We start from the raw sequence: 15,434 nt of genomic DNA, 5'->3' as shown, positions 1-15,434 counted from the left end.
AAGTTGTAATCTAACTTTTCTCACTTCAGTTGAATATATCCATATCCAACCAACCCCTCAACTTGAATATATGCAAAATTCTTTCACTCAGGTCCCAGAGACTTGTTCCATACTTCCTCCTTCTATTAACTATACCAGAAAGGTTCGAGTCTCAGAGGCCCAAAACCCAAGTACAGTGTGACTCTCTTCTCCCTTGACTCCCACATGTTCAACTAGCTGTCAAATCTTGACTATTCCACCTCTGTAATCTTTAATTGCTCCCTATCCTCTTCTATTTCTATTATGTCATTCCCCAACTAGCTTTTCTGTTCCCAGGCCCCCCATTCCTCACACTCTCAAATCTGTCTAATATTAGAATGAAATTTCATCCTGAAATAAAATTTGAATCATGTCACATTTTTGTCCCAAATCTTTCAATGGTCCAAATTTCTTCATGTGAAATTCAAGATTCACTACAACTTTCCCCTTAATGTATTTCTAACACTAAGTAGCACTGCTCCTTTCAGGCCTCCTAACTGATGCATTCCTTCCCTGTTCTAAGCATGTGCCTGGTGCTCTACTATAGGCATCACTGTACACCCAACCCCCAACCAACTTTCAATGCCCAGTTCGAGAGCTTCTGCTTCCAGATAATGTCCAACTTAGGGGAGAAAAATAACTTCCAATAAAAACAAATGATAAAATAAACCATAAGGTAATAAGCATACAAAGAGCCACAGCCTATGGCCTTTAAATGTGAAGAAAGAAAAATTAATGAAGTAGCATATTTTTAAAAAATTAATCTCCTGCATGCTTGAAGATGCTCAGACAGTAGTTCCCCCTTATCCCAGTTTTGTTTTCTGTGGCTTCAGTTACTGGTGGTCAACTGTGGTTCAGAAACAGATGATCCATCTTCTGATATATAGTTAGAAGGTCAATAGTAACTTAACACTACATCACAATGCCTACACATCATTCACCTAACTTCGTCTCATCCTGTTGGTATTTTGACATCTCACATCATCACAAGAAGGGTGAATACAGTTATTTTAAGAGAGAGACAGCATTCACATAACTTTTATTATAGTATACTCTTATAATTGTTTCATTATTAGTTGTTAATCTCTTACTATGCCTGATTTATAAATTAAACTTTATCATAGATATTTATGTACAGAGAAAAAATACATAATATATATAGGGTTCAGCACTATCCCCAGTTTCAGGCATACACTAGGAGCCTTAGAACATATTCCCCATGGATAAGGAACAACTACTGTATAGCAGAAGAAAACACTTTTAAGTTGAAATTTAAAAATAAAACACCTATGAAAGAAAATCTAATGGATGAACAGTTTTAATTTATTCAATGTCCATAAATTCTGAATGTTTCAAAGACAAATGTATAGAGTTTATCTTGAATCATTTGAAAAAAACCAAACAATCCAAACTATTTAATGCAATGGTCAATTACTTAAGAGAGAAAGAACAATCAGCTGCTTAATTCTGATATACTACAGGCTTCAAAGGCCATATATATGATAAATGTCTTAATTCCCATGGAATTAATATCAAATTCCCTGGAAACAGATGGGAGATAATGTCAGGATTATAATCCTATAAACATAGTGGTTCCCCATTCTGTCACTTTCTTGCCTACTCACATCAACCCACAGTTTTATGAAATAGGCTAAACCACTAATATATCCAAATTTTTAACTTAAATGGCTACAAACTGAGCATTTTCCTGTCCTAAAGTTATATAAATGCCATCATGTCTTCAGACAACCAGCTTTCTGATCAACATAACTTTTAAAAGGATAGAAAGGCAGATGATGATCAGTGATTAATTTATCAATATGATAATAATGCTAAATATATCAATATGAATACTATGATCCTATTCAAGTATTGGGCATTTATTATCACTGATCTCATCTAAAAGCGCTCTAATATCAAATATTAGTAATATCATAAAAATGAGTGGATGCTAAAATACAAAAAAACTAACATTAATAGTAAATGTTCTAAGTATTTATTCCTTTTGAGTTAGACTAACATACACTTGCATGACAGTCCTGCATATAAATAACTACCCCAAATTATACCTGGCAGCTAGGTAAATCTTCCCCAAAAAGGTGGTGCTGAAGAAGGCTGGTGATTCTGAGGAAAGGTAAGCAGAAGTCCTGTAAGTATTTTTCCATGGATTCAGGAGACCAAGCAATAGGGCTAACCTAAAGTCAAAAAAGAGAATTTAAACAATTCATTCTCTAATAGATATAGCTTAAAAATTATATTCATAATGGCAACAAAATCTAAATTTTTAACAAATAATCTCTACACCTAGAGCATACCATTGCACATTCCTGAGTTCCTTCTTCATGGTATAACTTTCCTTTAGACAGTTCACTTATCACAAAGCTCAGTAACACTTCATAAGACTTTTCTGCATCACATGCATTCTGGAAGAAATGAAAAACTAGTTCCATCAGTCACTGAAAAATTCAAAAAAAATTACATTGGAAAGAACACTTCTTAATAAGTAGGGGCATAATTATGACTACATTATTTTTCACACATGTAAACTTCAAGTCCTCCAAATCTATGTACAACAGCACACCTCTGGATTCGCAAGGAAACTGGGTATGGGATTAAAACTATTGCAATACTTCTTTAAAAGGCAGACGTAAATTATATAATGAATGAGTAAACAAACATATGTAAATCATATATTTTGACTCAGTAATTTCCACTCCTGGAAATTCTTCCTAGGGAAATAATCTATAATAAAAAAAATAACTAAATCCCCAAGACACTCACTGTAATACTACAATACTGAAAAACTAGAAATGACCAACAAAAGTAAAGCAGTTACCTAAATTATTCCATATCAACTCAATAGAACATTTTATAAGCAGTGAATATGACATGACAAATTTGAGCTGAATGAAAAAATGTTTATAATACTGTGAAAAAGGCCAAAAGCAGCATATATACATACACTCATTATAATGTAAAATCATACATGCATGAAATAACATGGACCACAAACTTTTTCTTTTACAATTTCTGTCAAATTCCTTGAATGGGATTTCTTTAAAAAAATTAATGTAAAAATAAAATAGGACAATGTTGTTGTTGTTTTTTAAGTTTATTTATTTATTTTGAGAGAGAGTGCGAGCAGGGCAGGGGCAGAGGGAAAGGGAGAGAATCCCAAGCAGCCTCCACTGAGTGCAGAGACCCGTGGGGCTCAATCCCACAACCGTGACATCATGATCTGAGCTGAAATCAAGAGTCAGACACTCAACCACCCAGGCTGAGCCATCCAGGCACCACATTACAATATGTTTAATAAAGAAAATCCAGATACATTAAATAACAGCTTATAAATTAATTAAGCTTAATGATGCTATATTTTTATAAGAAAGGAAAAATAATGGCTATTTATAAATTCAAATTTATGTCAATAAATTTTTATACAAATGTTTCTCTTTATATTCACTGAGATACTGGAGGTTGTTTCAAGATACAATAAAGTATAGGGGCGCCTGGGTGGCTCAGTCGGTTTGGCAGCTGACTTCGGCTCAGGTCATGATCTTGCGGTCCATGAGTTCGAGCCCTGCGTCAGGCTCTGTGCTGACAGCTCGGAGCCTGGAGCCTGTTTCAGATTCTGTGTCTCCCTCTCTCTCTGACCCTCCCCTGTTCATGCTCTGTCTCTCTCTGTCTCAAAAATAAATAAAAACGTTAAAAATTTTTTTCTTAAAAAAAGATAAAGTATAAAATGGGCTACAGTAATAAGTTTGCAATGATGTCATTTATTCTACTCATTAACTATACTTTTTACATAGTAAAATATAAGATTTGAGTACACACTATGGGATATATAAGTTTATCCTGACCATCTGATAATCACTAACAGTCCGATCTTTAGAATTTGTTATTTGACGATCCTTAGTCTTCCCCTGTGTTATTATGCTCTCCTCACCTAGACAGTAAATTCCAAAATGTCAGGAACTATGCTTTGTACTTTATATATATCCATTTGCAGAACAAAAATTTGAGCAATAAACACCTGCTGCCTACTTAATAGAATTTCTTTTGGTACTGTTGGAATTTTTGACCTTGGAACTTGCCTAGATGTATCTCTTTTGGTAATAAGTTCTTTGCATTATCTTTAAATTACTCCTCTGCTTCTTTTTCATATCATTCAGCCATGTAGTGTTATCATGTCCTGATTCTAAACTACAAAAACAGTTCTGATTCTACAACCGCACTCTTTAAATCATGTGACCCACCCCCAATGGGGGTTTAAATGGGTGATGGGTATTAAGGAGGGCACTTGTGATGAGCACTGGGTATTATATGTAAGTGATGAATCACTAAATCCTGAAGCCAATATTATCCTATATGTTAATTAACTAGAATTTAAATAAAAACTTGAAAAAAACACAATTAATTTAATCAGAGTAGTTTTTAAACAGAGTTCACTTAAACTCAAAATGTAGAAGACTCAAAAGAAAATATTACCATGATTTTGCACATATTAAAGTTTCTGGAAATATACAATTCAGCCTAAAATCTTTCTAAATTCAATATATTCTTCAGTAAAAGATACACAGAATACATAGCAACAGAAGAGTATTTCAAGTCAAAATACTTTCTAACTTACGGAAAAAAATACCCTCCAATAATAAGAAATGATGTTCAGATCATCCAGGTGAATTATTGACTGATAATCAGCTTTTAAGTCATTATTATCAAATATATTTTAAGAACTTTTTTTTATACATGGCAAGTACTATATCAGATCAGAAAGTTAAATATAATGTACTATTCACTCTTTTGTATTGAGAATTCTTCTGATCAGATTATTAGACAAGAAAATAGTTTTATTTCATACATGTCTTAAGAAAGCATATTTTTATATACGTAATATATGAATTTACAAATAGGCTTGTAAAGCTTAAGAGGACTTAGGAGACCATGGATGAAAGACCTAGAATCAGATCAAAAGAATCCAATGGGAAAGGTGGCAAAGGTATGCAGTTAATTAAAGAGAAAGATCAAGAGTTGAGAGTTGAGAGATCCAACAGTTATGTGTTGGGCAGATGCTTTGTTTAAATTACAGTAGTTCTTCAAATTTGGGGGATGACAGACACTATGGATATATGTTGGATGCTATCATCCTACTATCCCCAGCAAAACACCACAACACAACACAACACAACACAACACAACAGGACCTCAGATTATGAAATCCTGTTGTAAAGAGTCTTTTAAGAGAAATTTTAGTAACCAAAAGAACACAATTTATACTAACTATAATAATGATTATTCCAGCACAACTAAACCTTATTATCAAATTAACTCTAATATCCCTTTAAAAATACATACATAGTACCTATATTTTTATTGCCCTAGGCCAGATTACAGCCAGCAAAAATCTGTTTTCATTGGAATTATCAATACCTGAGGATAAGAAAACAGAGGGATAGAATGAATACATGAGACTCAACGAAGAAAGGAAATAAGTAAAGAAGTGGGGGTGAGAGAAGGAAGAAGGAAATAAAGAATGAATGATGCAGAATAGTAAAAAATCACAATGATGTATTTCATTCCTTGTAATATTGTTGCTATTATTTACCATCTGCTGTGTACCTAAATATTTAGATCTATTACAGAAAAAGCTAGTGACATGTGGCAAACTAACCAAGAGAACATCATACTGTTTTTATTCGCTAAAAGCAATTTATATGGCTATAAACTTCTAAATTTATGTTCTGATAAGAATATGCCTTACATTAAATGTTTCATTAACTGTTTTTTTGCATAGCTAACAATTATTAAATTGAGAAAGAAAACTGATAGAACAGTTACCTAAGTTAGTTCTATCATAGATTTACAATTGCCTGATTTTCTGTCATTAGGTCTCATTTTAGTAAACAATCAGATGAATAGATTTAGACCCAAATTATATCAGAAAATGTTTTAAATGTGTACTGTTTCATCATTAGACAGCTTACTAAAGAAAACATATGTAAACAATGAAACAGCATAGAAACCTAATATACCTTATTTGAATACTAACAATCCAAATATCAGGTTACAGTGCAGAGAAATTGTAAGAATATTAAAAAAAAAAAAAAAAAGAAAGAAAATTGAAGAAGGCAAAATTATCCAAGAACAAACTAGGAACAAGGAGGAAAAATCACTAAGGGAAAAGATATATCCATTTTGAGAATTTAGAATAAGAGAATTTTAGAAATAAAGGAGGTCTTATAAATTATATGTTCCAAATCTCTCAATTACCTTTGAGAAAACTAAAGTTCAGGAAGTTTATGTCTTGACCAAAAAAATAATAGCTCTATTTAGTGGCAGAAGCTCAGCCTAGTATTCAGGTTCAGTGTCCAACCAATATCCCTAATTAAGACATTATGAGCTTGGTGGTGACACTATATTAATTTTTTTTTTTTTTTTTTTTACACCAGATCATTGTTTGGGAGTAAACTAGTGATAAAAGTAAAGATTACACTGAATACATTTCCTGTATTTATCATGGATTTTCTTTCCTTTGACATAAGTAGATGTGATTTTTTTTAATGTTTATTTTGAGAGAAGGAGAAAGAGCACAAGTGGGGGAGAGGCAGAGAGAGAGAGAGAGAGAGAGAGAGAGAGAGAGAGAATCCCAAGCAGGCTCCAGGCTGTCAGTGCAGAGCCCAATGTGGGGCTGGAACTCACGAACTGTGAGATCATGATCTGAGCCAAAATTGAGAGCTGGACACTTAACCTATTGAGCCACCCAGGCGCCCCATGATTTAAGTAGATAATTGGAACCTTTCAAAGAGGTTTGAAACTCTTGAAGAGTCTATAAACCAATCAAGAGGTTCAGTTAACACTACACTTACTATTTTTTCCTACCAACTTCCCCAAATACACCCTGAAGTAGTTTTCTTATTTTACCTACCTCTAAGTCAAATCACTCACAGTCAGTTCTTCGGTTCTATAGTATCACATTTGTTCTCGAGTCACTGAAAACACTTACATTTAACTAAACTTGGACAATTTTTCAAAATTGTTTATGTAATTTTAACTTGAGAACTTTAAATTTGTAAGAACTTACACATTTTTTTAAGACAGAAAAATTAGTATTTAAAGAAGCATAATTAAGAAAAGGTTAAGATTTTTAAATTTATAGGTGACACATCAAAAGCCATCTTTGGACTGACTGCAAATAGGAGCAAGGAGAAGAAAAGATGACAAATAAGTAAAATAGGTAAGTCTGCAGACATTTTATTACTTACTCACTGCGTTGGTACAATTTTCATAACTTCTCTAAGTTTAAGGCTTACAAGCAAAAGCAAAACAAAACTGCCCAAATAAGAAGAGGCAAAGGCCAAGGTTTAGAGATAGATGAAGAAGACTTCACCATCCAAAGAAACATTTTTAACTTTGTTTAACCTGAAGGTGCTCCATTTCCAGTGGAAATACTATTAATAACTCATTTTGCCTTTCAAACATCTAATCTCATTCATTCATATCTCCAACTTAAATGAGTTCACCAAGCTATAAATGACAAATTCAGACAAGACACTAACCTTTTTGAGAGCTCCCATGTGTTTCCAGGCTAACCTATCTTCCTCATTGCATTTAACTGAAAGTGCCACAAGAGCTTGTGTGTATAGTAGGGTGAAAAGCACCTTCACAATGCAGGTGAAGTGGTCTAGAAGAGAAAGAGAGGATCATTATTTCTTTGGAATCTAGACATTAGTACTCAAGATCATTTCACAAATACATCTTTCCTTGAACATGTAATTGGTTTTTGTTCAACACTTCACCTAATAAAATGAAATTATAAGGTGATATTATATTTGCTACCCACCTGATCTGAAATTATGAAAACAAAATTCCTTTATTCATCCACAGAATATGTAAATGAGAGGTTTTAGCACAGCGTAAAGTGTACTCTGTTTTAGACGAACAGAGTGCTAATGCCACTCAAGCTGTGTAATGTTGGCAAATCCCCTTCCTGATCATTATGTACTTAACAATGATGTCTCAGAACAGTGTTAAACCAACACTTCATCCACTTCTAATATTATATAAACCTTATAAGGAATATCATATCGTATCATATTATATATAATGCAAAACTTCTAAAGTTAAAAAAAAAAAAGAAAAGAAATCCCAGTATTTTAGCCACTCTAATTGAGTTTTAAAACTCAATTTAAAACTATAACAATGCAAAAACAATATTAACAATACATAAAATGCCTGGTAGCTTCTGGCACATATTAGGTACTTAATAAATAGTAGCTTAAACATCACAAGTAATATTTACATACAGCTAATAACTTAGAAAATTTCCTCGAATGTCTCATTCAATCCTCATAAGTCTCAGTTGGACATCTGAGTTTCAAAATGATGTGCCGCTGATAACAAAGCTAATAAACATCCAGGTCTGAACTCGAACCCATATAGATGATTTTACTGCAGATTCAGTATTCCTTCTATTATATTATGCGGTTCCCCTAATAAATGGATACTACCATTTAGTCAGTTGCTGGGGTCAGAAACTTGTAGATATCCTTGATACTTTCCTATTTCATTCTCCCCACATGAAAAAAAATCACCAAGTCCTGTCAATTCTACTTTAAAAATATCTTGAGTCAATTCTAAAATCCTAGACCAGGATCCCATCCTTTCTTGCCTATGCCCAAAATTCCAGCCCTAAGTAGTTGTGTTCAGGGTGCCCCAAGACCACTTCCAGGCTTGATGATTCATCAGGAGGGCTCACAAGACTCAACATACAGTCCTATGATTCATTATAGCAAGAGCTATAAAGTAAAATCAGCAAAGACAAAAGGCACATTGGGTGTAGTCCAGATGAAATCCAGAGTTCTTTACCAGTATTCTAGCACAGGGCATGCTTAACTCCTCCAGCAATAAGTTATGACAGATTGTGAGATATAGACACCAGGAGAGCCTGTTAAGAAATTGAGTGCCCAAGGTTTTTACTGGGGGAAGTTCACACAGGCACCCTTTGCCTAGCACAAACCAGGTTTTTAGACTCCCAGGAGGAAAGCAGGTGGGTTCAGCATAAACCACTGTTTGTACAGTTTAGGCATAGTGACCCACTCCCATCAGTTCTGTGGACGGTGGGGTGGTAGAGACCCTTCCAAAATCAAAGTTCCCAGATACCAGTTAAGTGCCAACCTTGTAAGCAGGCCTTTCAAAAGTTAACAGGTCTTCTATGTTAAGTCTTTCTTGCACAGTGGTTTATGTGCATCACCTCTTAGTCCCCTGCAATCTTTTTTATTTTTTTTTTTTTTACAGCCAGACTGATCTTTTTAATTTTTTTTTTAAATTTATGTATTTATTTTGAGAGAGAGAGACAGAGAGACCGAGCAGGGGAGGGTCAGAGAGAGAGGGAGAGGGCAGGCTCTGCTCTGTCAGCACAGAGCCCGACACTGGGCCTGATCCTACAAACCAGAAGATCATGATCTGAGTTGAAAACAAGAGTTGGACACTCAACTGACTGAGCCACCCAGGCACCCAAACTGATCTTTTTAAAAGAAATATCTTGCATCCATCTACTGAGTCTCTGTACAAGCTGAAACACTCTTTCCTTCCTCAAAGCCTGGTTAACTCTTAGGTGACACCTTAAAGTCACTTCCTAAGGAAAATCTTCCCTGATTTTAAAATGAGTATGTGTGAGTGCATACACGTGCAAGCCGTGTCTCTTACTCATGTTGATGACTTGGGGTGGGAACTTACAGCTGAGCCAGCTGTGGGATTTTTGTAACTGGAGGTAAATGGAAGGTATAAAAATGTGAGTCTAGAAGTGTCACAGGTCATGTTCCTAGTCTATGGCAGACTGTCTAAAGTAATACTGAATAAAGCAGATCCATTAAGACAAGAAACCTAAGATGCCAGCATCCAAAGTTCTGGTTCTGGTCATTCCCAAGACTATCCTTAACTCCTACAGTTTGGTTATGTGAGTACATTAGTGCTCTTCCTTTGTGCTTATAAACTAGCTCTAAATGGATTTCTAAATGTCCTAACACCTAGGTGTTGAACATATGCCAGGATAAAGACAATAAGAACTTACAATCTAGATAGAGACGAAGAGAGAAACAGAGGGCTACATGCATACACATGGTATACTGGGAGAAAGTAAGAGGAGGAACTAACCTAATTCAAGGGCAAGGCATAGAAAAAAAAATAATAAAGATTTTTATTTCAGTGAGGAAAGTTAAGTCTTGAATGATGAAGAGAAATAAGCCATAATAAAGAAGGCAAGGGGGAAGGGAAAGGTAAAGAAAGGGGGATTCCAGATAGATGAAGCCATTTTTTGAGGGCACAGAAAAAGCCTAAGGTTTACAAGAACTGTAAACTGTCCACTGTAACTAGAATACAAGTAGTGATTTTTGATAGATGAGGCTAGGAAAGCAATCTTTATTGCTGAAGATGAAAGGTTATGAACCACAGACTATCTGTGGTCTACAGAGAGGTTTGGTTTGCCTCTATCCTATTTAGTTTTTAGTTACTGACATTTAAAAATAGGATATTTCTTATACAAGTCAAGAATTCCCCTTACTCTTAAAAAAACAGGAAGATCTGGAGAGGGAAGATGGCGGCGTAGGAGGACGCTGGGCTCACCGCGCGTCCTGCTGATCACTTAGATTCCACCTACACCTGCCTAAATAACCCAGAAAACCGCCAGAGGATTAGCAGAACGGAGTCGCCGGAGCCAAGCGCAGACGAGAGGCCCACGGAAGAGGGTAGGAAGGGCGGCGAGGCGGTGCGCGCTCCACGGACTGGCGGGAGGGAGCCGGGGCGGAGGGGCGGCTCGCCGGCCAAGCAGAGCCCCCGAGTCTGGCTTGCAAAAAGCGGAGGGGCCTGACGGACTGTGTTCCCACAGCAAGCGCGACTTAGCGGCTGGGAGGTCATAAGTTAACAGCTCTGCTCAGAAAGCGGGAAGGCTGGAGGACAAAGGGAAGGAGAGCTGCTGAGCCCCCGGACGACAGAGCTCAGTTTGGTGGGGAACAAAGGCGCTCGCCAGCGCCATCTCCCCCGCCCATCCGCCAGCCAAAATCCCAAAGAGAACCAGTTCCTGCCAGGGAACTTGCTCGCTCCGCGCAAACACCCAACCCTGCGCTTCTGCGGAGCCAAACCTCTGGCAGCGGATCTGACTCCCTCCTGCTGCCACAGGGCCCCTCCTGAAGTGGATCACCTAAGGAGAAGCAAGCTAAGCCTGCCCCTCCTGCCCCGGTGCACCTTGCCTACCCACCCCAGCTAAGACGCCAGATCCCCAGCATCACAAGCCTGGCAGTGTGCAAGTAGCCCAGACAGGCCACCCCACCCCACAGTGAATCCCGCCCCTAGGAGAGGGGAAGAGAAGGCACGCACCAGTCTGACTGTGGCCCCAGCGGAGGGCTGGGGGCAGACATCAGGTCTGACTACGGCTCCACCCACCAACTCCAGGTATACACCACAGCACAGGGGAAGTGCCCTGCAGGTCCTCACCACGCCAGGGACTATCCAAAATGACCAAGCAGAAGAATTCCCCTCAGAAGAATCTCCAGGAAATAACAACAGCTAATGAGCTGATCAAAAAGGATTTAATAATATATCAGAAAGTGAATTTAGAATAATAGTCATAAAATTAATCGCTGGGCTTGAAAACAGTATAGCTGACAGCAGAGAATCTCTTGCTACAGAGATCAAGGGACTAAGGAACAGTCACGAGGAGCTGAAAAACGCTTTAAACGAAATGCATAACAAAATGGAAACCACCACGGCTCGGATTGAAGAGGCAGAGGAGAGAATAGGTGAACTAGAAGATAAAGTTATGGAAAAAGAGGAAGCTGAGAAAAAGAGAGAGAAAAAAATCCAGGAGTATGAGGGGAAAATTAGAGAACTAAGTGATACACTAAAAAGAAATAATATACGCATAATTGGTATCCCAGAGGAGGAAGAGAGAGGGAAAGGTGCTGAAGGGGTACTTGAAGAAATAATAGCTGAGAACTTCCCTGAAGTGGGGAAGGAAAAAGGCATTGAAATCCAAGAGGCACAGAGAACTCCCTTCAGACGTAACTTGAATCGATCTTCTGCACGACATATCATAGTGAAACTGGCAAAATACAAGGATAAAGAGAAAATTCTGAAAGCAGCAAGGGGTAAACGTGCCCTCACATATAAAGGGAGACCTATAAGACTCGTGACTGATCTCTCTTTTGAAACTTGGCAGGACAGAAAGAGTTGGCACGAGATTTTCAGTGTGCTAGACAGAAAAAATATGCAGCCGAGAATCCTTTATCCAGCAAGCCTGTCATTTAGAATCGAAGGAGAGATAAAGGTCTTCCCAAACAAAAAAAAACTGAAGGAATTTGTCACCACTAAACCAGCCCTACAAGAGATCCTAAGGAGGACCCTGTGAGACAAAGTACCAGAGACATCACTACAAGCATAAAACATACAGGCATCACAATGACTCTAAACCCATATCTTTCTATAATAACACTGAATGTAAATGGATTAAATGCGCCAACCAAAAGACATAGGGTATCAGAATGGATAAAAAAACAAGACCCATCAATTTGCTGTCTACAAGAGACTCATTTTAGATCTGAGGACACCTTTAGATTGAGAGTGAGGGGATGGAGAACTATTTATCATGCTACTGGAAGCCAAAAGAAAGCTGGAGTACCCATACTTATATCAGACAAACTAGACTTTAAAATTTTTTTTTTTCAACGTTTATTTATTTTTGGGACAGAGAGAGACAGAGCATGAACGGGGGAGGGGCAGAGAGAGAGGGAGACACAGAATCGGAAACAGGCTCCAGGCTCCGAGCCATCAGCCCAGAGCCTGACGCGGGGCTCGAACTCACGGACCGCGAGATCGTGACCTGGCTGAAGTTGGACGCTTAACCGACTGCGCCACCCAGGCGCCCCAGACAAACTAGACTTTAAATTAAAAGCTGTAACAAGAGATGAACAAGGACATTATATACTAGTGACAGGGTCTACCCATCAGGAAGAGCTAACAATTATAAATGTCTATGCACCGAATACCGGAGCGCCCAAATATATAAAACAATTACTCATAAACATAAGCAACCTTATTGATAAGAATGTGGTAATTGCAGGGGACTTTAACACCCCACTTACAGAAATGGATAGATCATCTAGACACACGGTCAATAAAGAAACAAGGGCCCTGAATGAGACATTGGAGCAGATGGACTTGACAGATCTATTTAGAACTCTGCATCCGAAAGCAACAGAATATACTTTCTTCTCGAGCGCACATGGAACATTCTCCAAGATAGATCATATACTGGGTCACAAAACAGCCCTTCATAAGTTTACAAGAATTGAAATCATACCATGCATACTTTCAGACCACAATGCTATGAAGCTTGAAATCAACCACAGAAAAAAGTCTGGAAAACCTCCAAAAGCATGGAGGTTAAAGAACACCCTACTAACAAATGAGTGGGTCAACCAGGCAATTAGAGAAGAAATTAAAAAATATATGGAAACAAACGAAAATGAAAATACAACAATCCAAACGCTTTGGGACGCAGCGAAGGCAGTCCTGAGAGGAAAATACATTGCAATCCAGGCCTATCTCAAGAAACAAGAAAAATCCCAGATACAAAATCTAACAGCACACCTAAAGGAAATAGAAGCAGAACAGCAAAGGCAGCCTAAACCCAGCAGAAGAAGAGAAATAATAAAGATCAGAGCAGAAATAAACAATATAGAATCTAAAAAAACTGTAGAGCAGATCAACGAAACCAAGAGTTGGTTTTTTGAAAAAATAAACAAAATTGACAAACCTCTAGCCAGGCTTCTCAAAAAGAAACGGGAGATGACCCAAATAGATAAAATCATGAATGAAAATGGAATTATTACAACCAATCCCTCAGAGATACAAACAATTATCAGGGAATACTATGAAAAATTATATGCCAACAAATTGGCCAACCTGGAAGAAATGGACAAATTCCTGAACACCCACACTCTTCCAAAACTCAATCAGGAGGAAATAGAAAGCTTGAACAGACCCATCACCAGCGAAGAAATTGAATCGGTTATCAAAAATCTCCCAACAAATAAGAGTCCAGGACCAGATGGCTTCCCAGGGGAGTTCTACCGGACGTTTAAAGCAGAGATAATACCTATCCTTCTCAAGCTATTCCAAGAAATAGACAGGGAAGGAAAACTTCCAGACTCATTCTATGAAGCCAGTATTACTTTGATTCCTAAACCAGACAGAGACCCAGTAAAAAAAGAGAACTACAGACCAATATCCCTGATGAATATGGATGCAAAAATTCTCAATAAGATACTAGCAAATCGAATTCAACGGCATATAAAAAGAATTATTCACCATGATCAAGTGGGATTCATTCCTGGGATGCAGGGCTGGTTAAACATTCAAAAATCAATCAACATGATACATCACATTAACAAAAAAAAAGAGAAAAACCATATGATCCTGTCAATCAATGCAGAAAAGGCCTTTGACAAAATCCAGCACCCTTTCTTAATAAAAACCCTTGAGAAAGTCAGGATAGAAGGAACATACTTAAACATCATAAAAGCCATTTATGAAAAGCCCACAGCTAACATCATCCTCAATGGGGAAAAACTGAGAGCTTTTTCCCTGAGATCAGGAACACGACAGGGATGCCCACTCTCACCGCTGTTGTTTAACATAGTGCTGGAAGTTCTAGCATCAGCAATCAGACAACAAAAGGAAATCAAAGGCATCAAAAGTGGCAAAGATGAAGTCAAGCTTTCGCTTTTTGCAGATGACATGATATTATACATGGAAAATCCGATAGACTCCACCAAAAGTCTGCTAGAACTGATACATGAATTCAGCAAAGTTGCAGGATACAAAATCAATGTACAGAAATCAGTTGCATTCTTATACACTAACAATGAAGCAACAGAAAGACAAATAAAGAAACTGATCCCATTCACAATTGCACCAAGAAGCATAAAATACCTAGGAATAAATCTAACCAAAGATGTAAAGGATCTGTATGCTGAAAACTATAGAACGCTTATGAAGGTAATTGAAGAAGATTTAAAGAAATGGAAAGCATTCCCTGCTCATGGATTGGAAGAATAAATATTGTCAAAATGTCAATACTACCCAAAGCTATCTACACATTCAATGCAATCCCAATCAAAATGGCACCAGCATTCTTCTCGAAACTAGAACAAGCAATCCTAAAATTCATATGGAACCACAAAAGGCCCCGAATAGCCAAAGTAATTTTGAAGAAGAAGACCAAAGCAGGAGGCATCACAATCCCAGACTTTAGCCTCTACTACAAAGCTGCCATCATCAAGACAGCATGGTATTGGCACAAAAACAGACACATAGACCAATGGAATAGAATAGAAACCCCAGAACTAGACCCACAAACGTAT

General features: G+C 37.4%; 1 protein-coding gene across 4 annotated transcripts in view; it reads right to left on the bottom strand.

The window, feature by feature from the left end:
* UBR3 (ubiquitin protein ligase E3 component n-recognin 3) overlaps positions 1-15,434 on the bottom strand; it is a 244,688-nt gene that overhangs the window by 22,315 nt on the left and 206,939 nt on the right. For all 4 annotated transcript variants that reach the window (XM_040475340.1, XM_040475341.1, XM_040475343.1 and 1 more), the window contains 3 exons: positions 7,575-7,699; positions 2,334-2,441; positions 2,088-2,213 (listed from right to left, as the gene is read on the bottom strand). In XM_040475340.1, coding sequence (XP_040331274.1) covers positions 2,088-2,213; positions 2,334-2,441; positions 7,575-7,699 — 359 coding nt within the window. The remainder of the gene's footprint in view (positions 1-2,087; positions 2,214-2,333; positions 2,442-7,574; positions 7,700-15,434) is intronic.

The sequence above is a fragment of the Herpailurus yagouaroundi genome, unplaced genomic scaffold, assembly GCF_014898765.1.
Source record: "Herpailurus yagouaroundi ecotype Mexico unplaced genomic scaffold, PumYag 140, whole genome shotgun sequence".
Taxonomy (NCBI): Eukaryota; Metazoa; Chordata; class Mammalia; order Carnivora; family Felidae; genus Herpailurus; species Herpailurus yagouaroundi.
The sequence above is the reverse complement of the archived record's forward strand: the minus strand, read 5'-3'. Positions and strand labels throughout refer to the sequence as shown.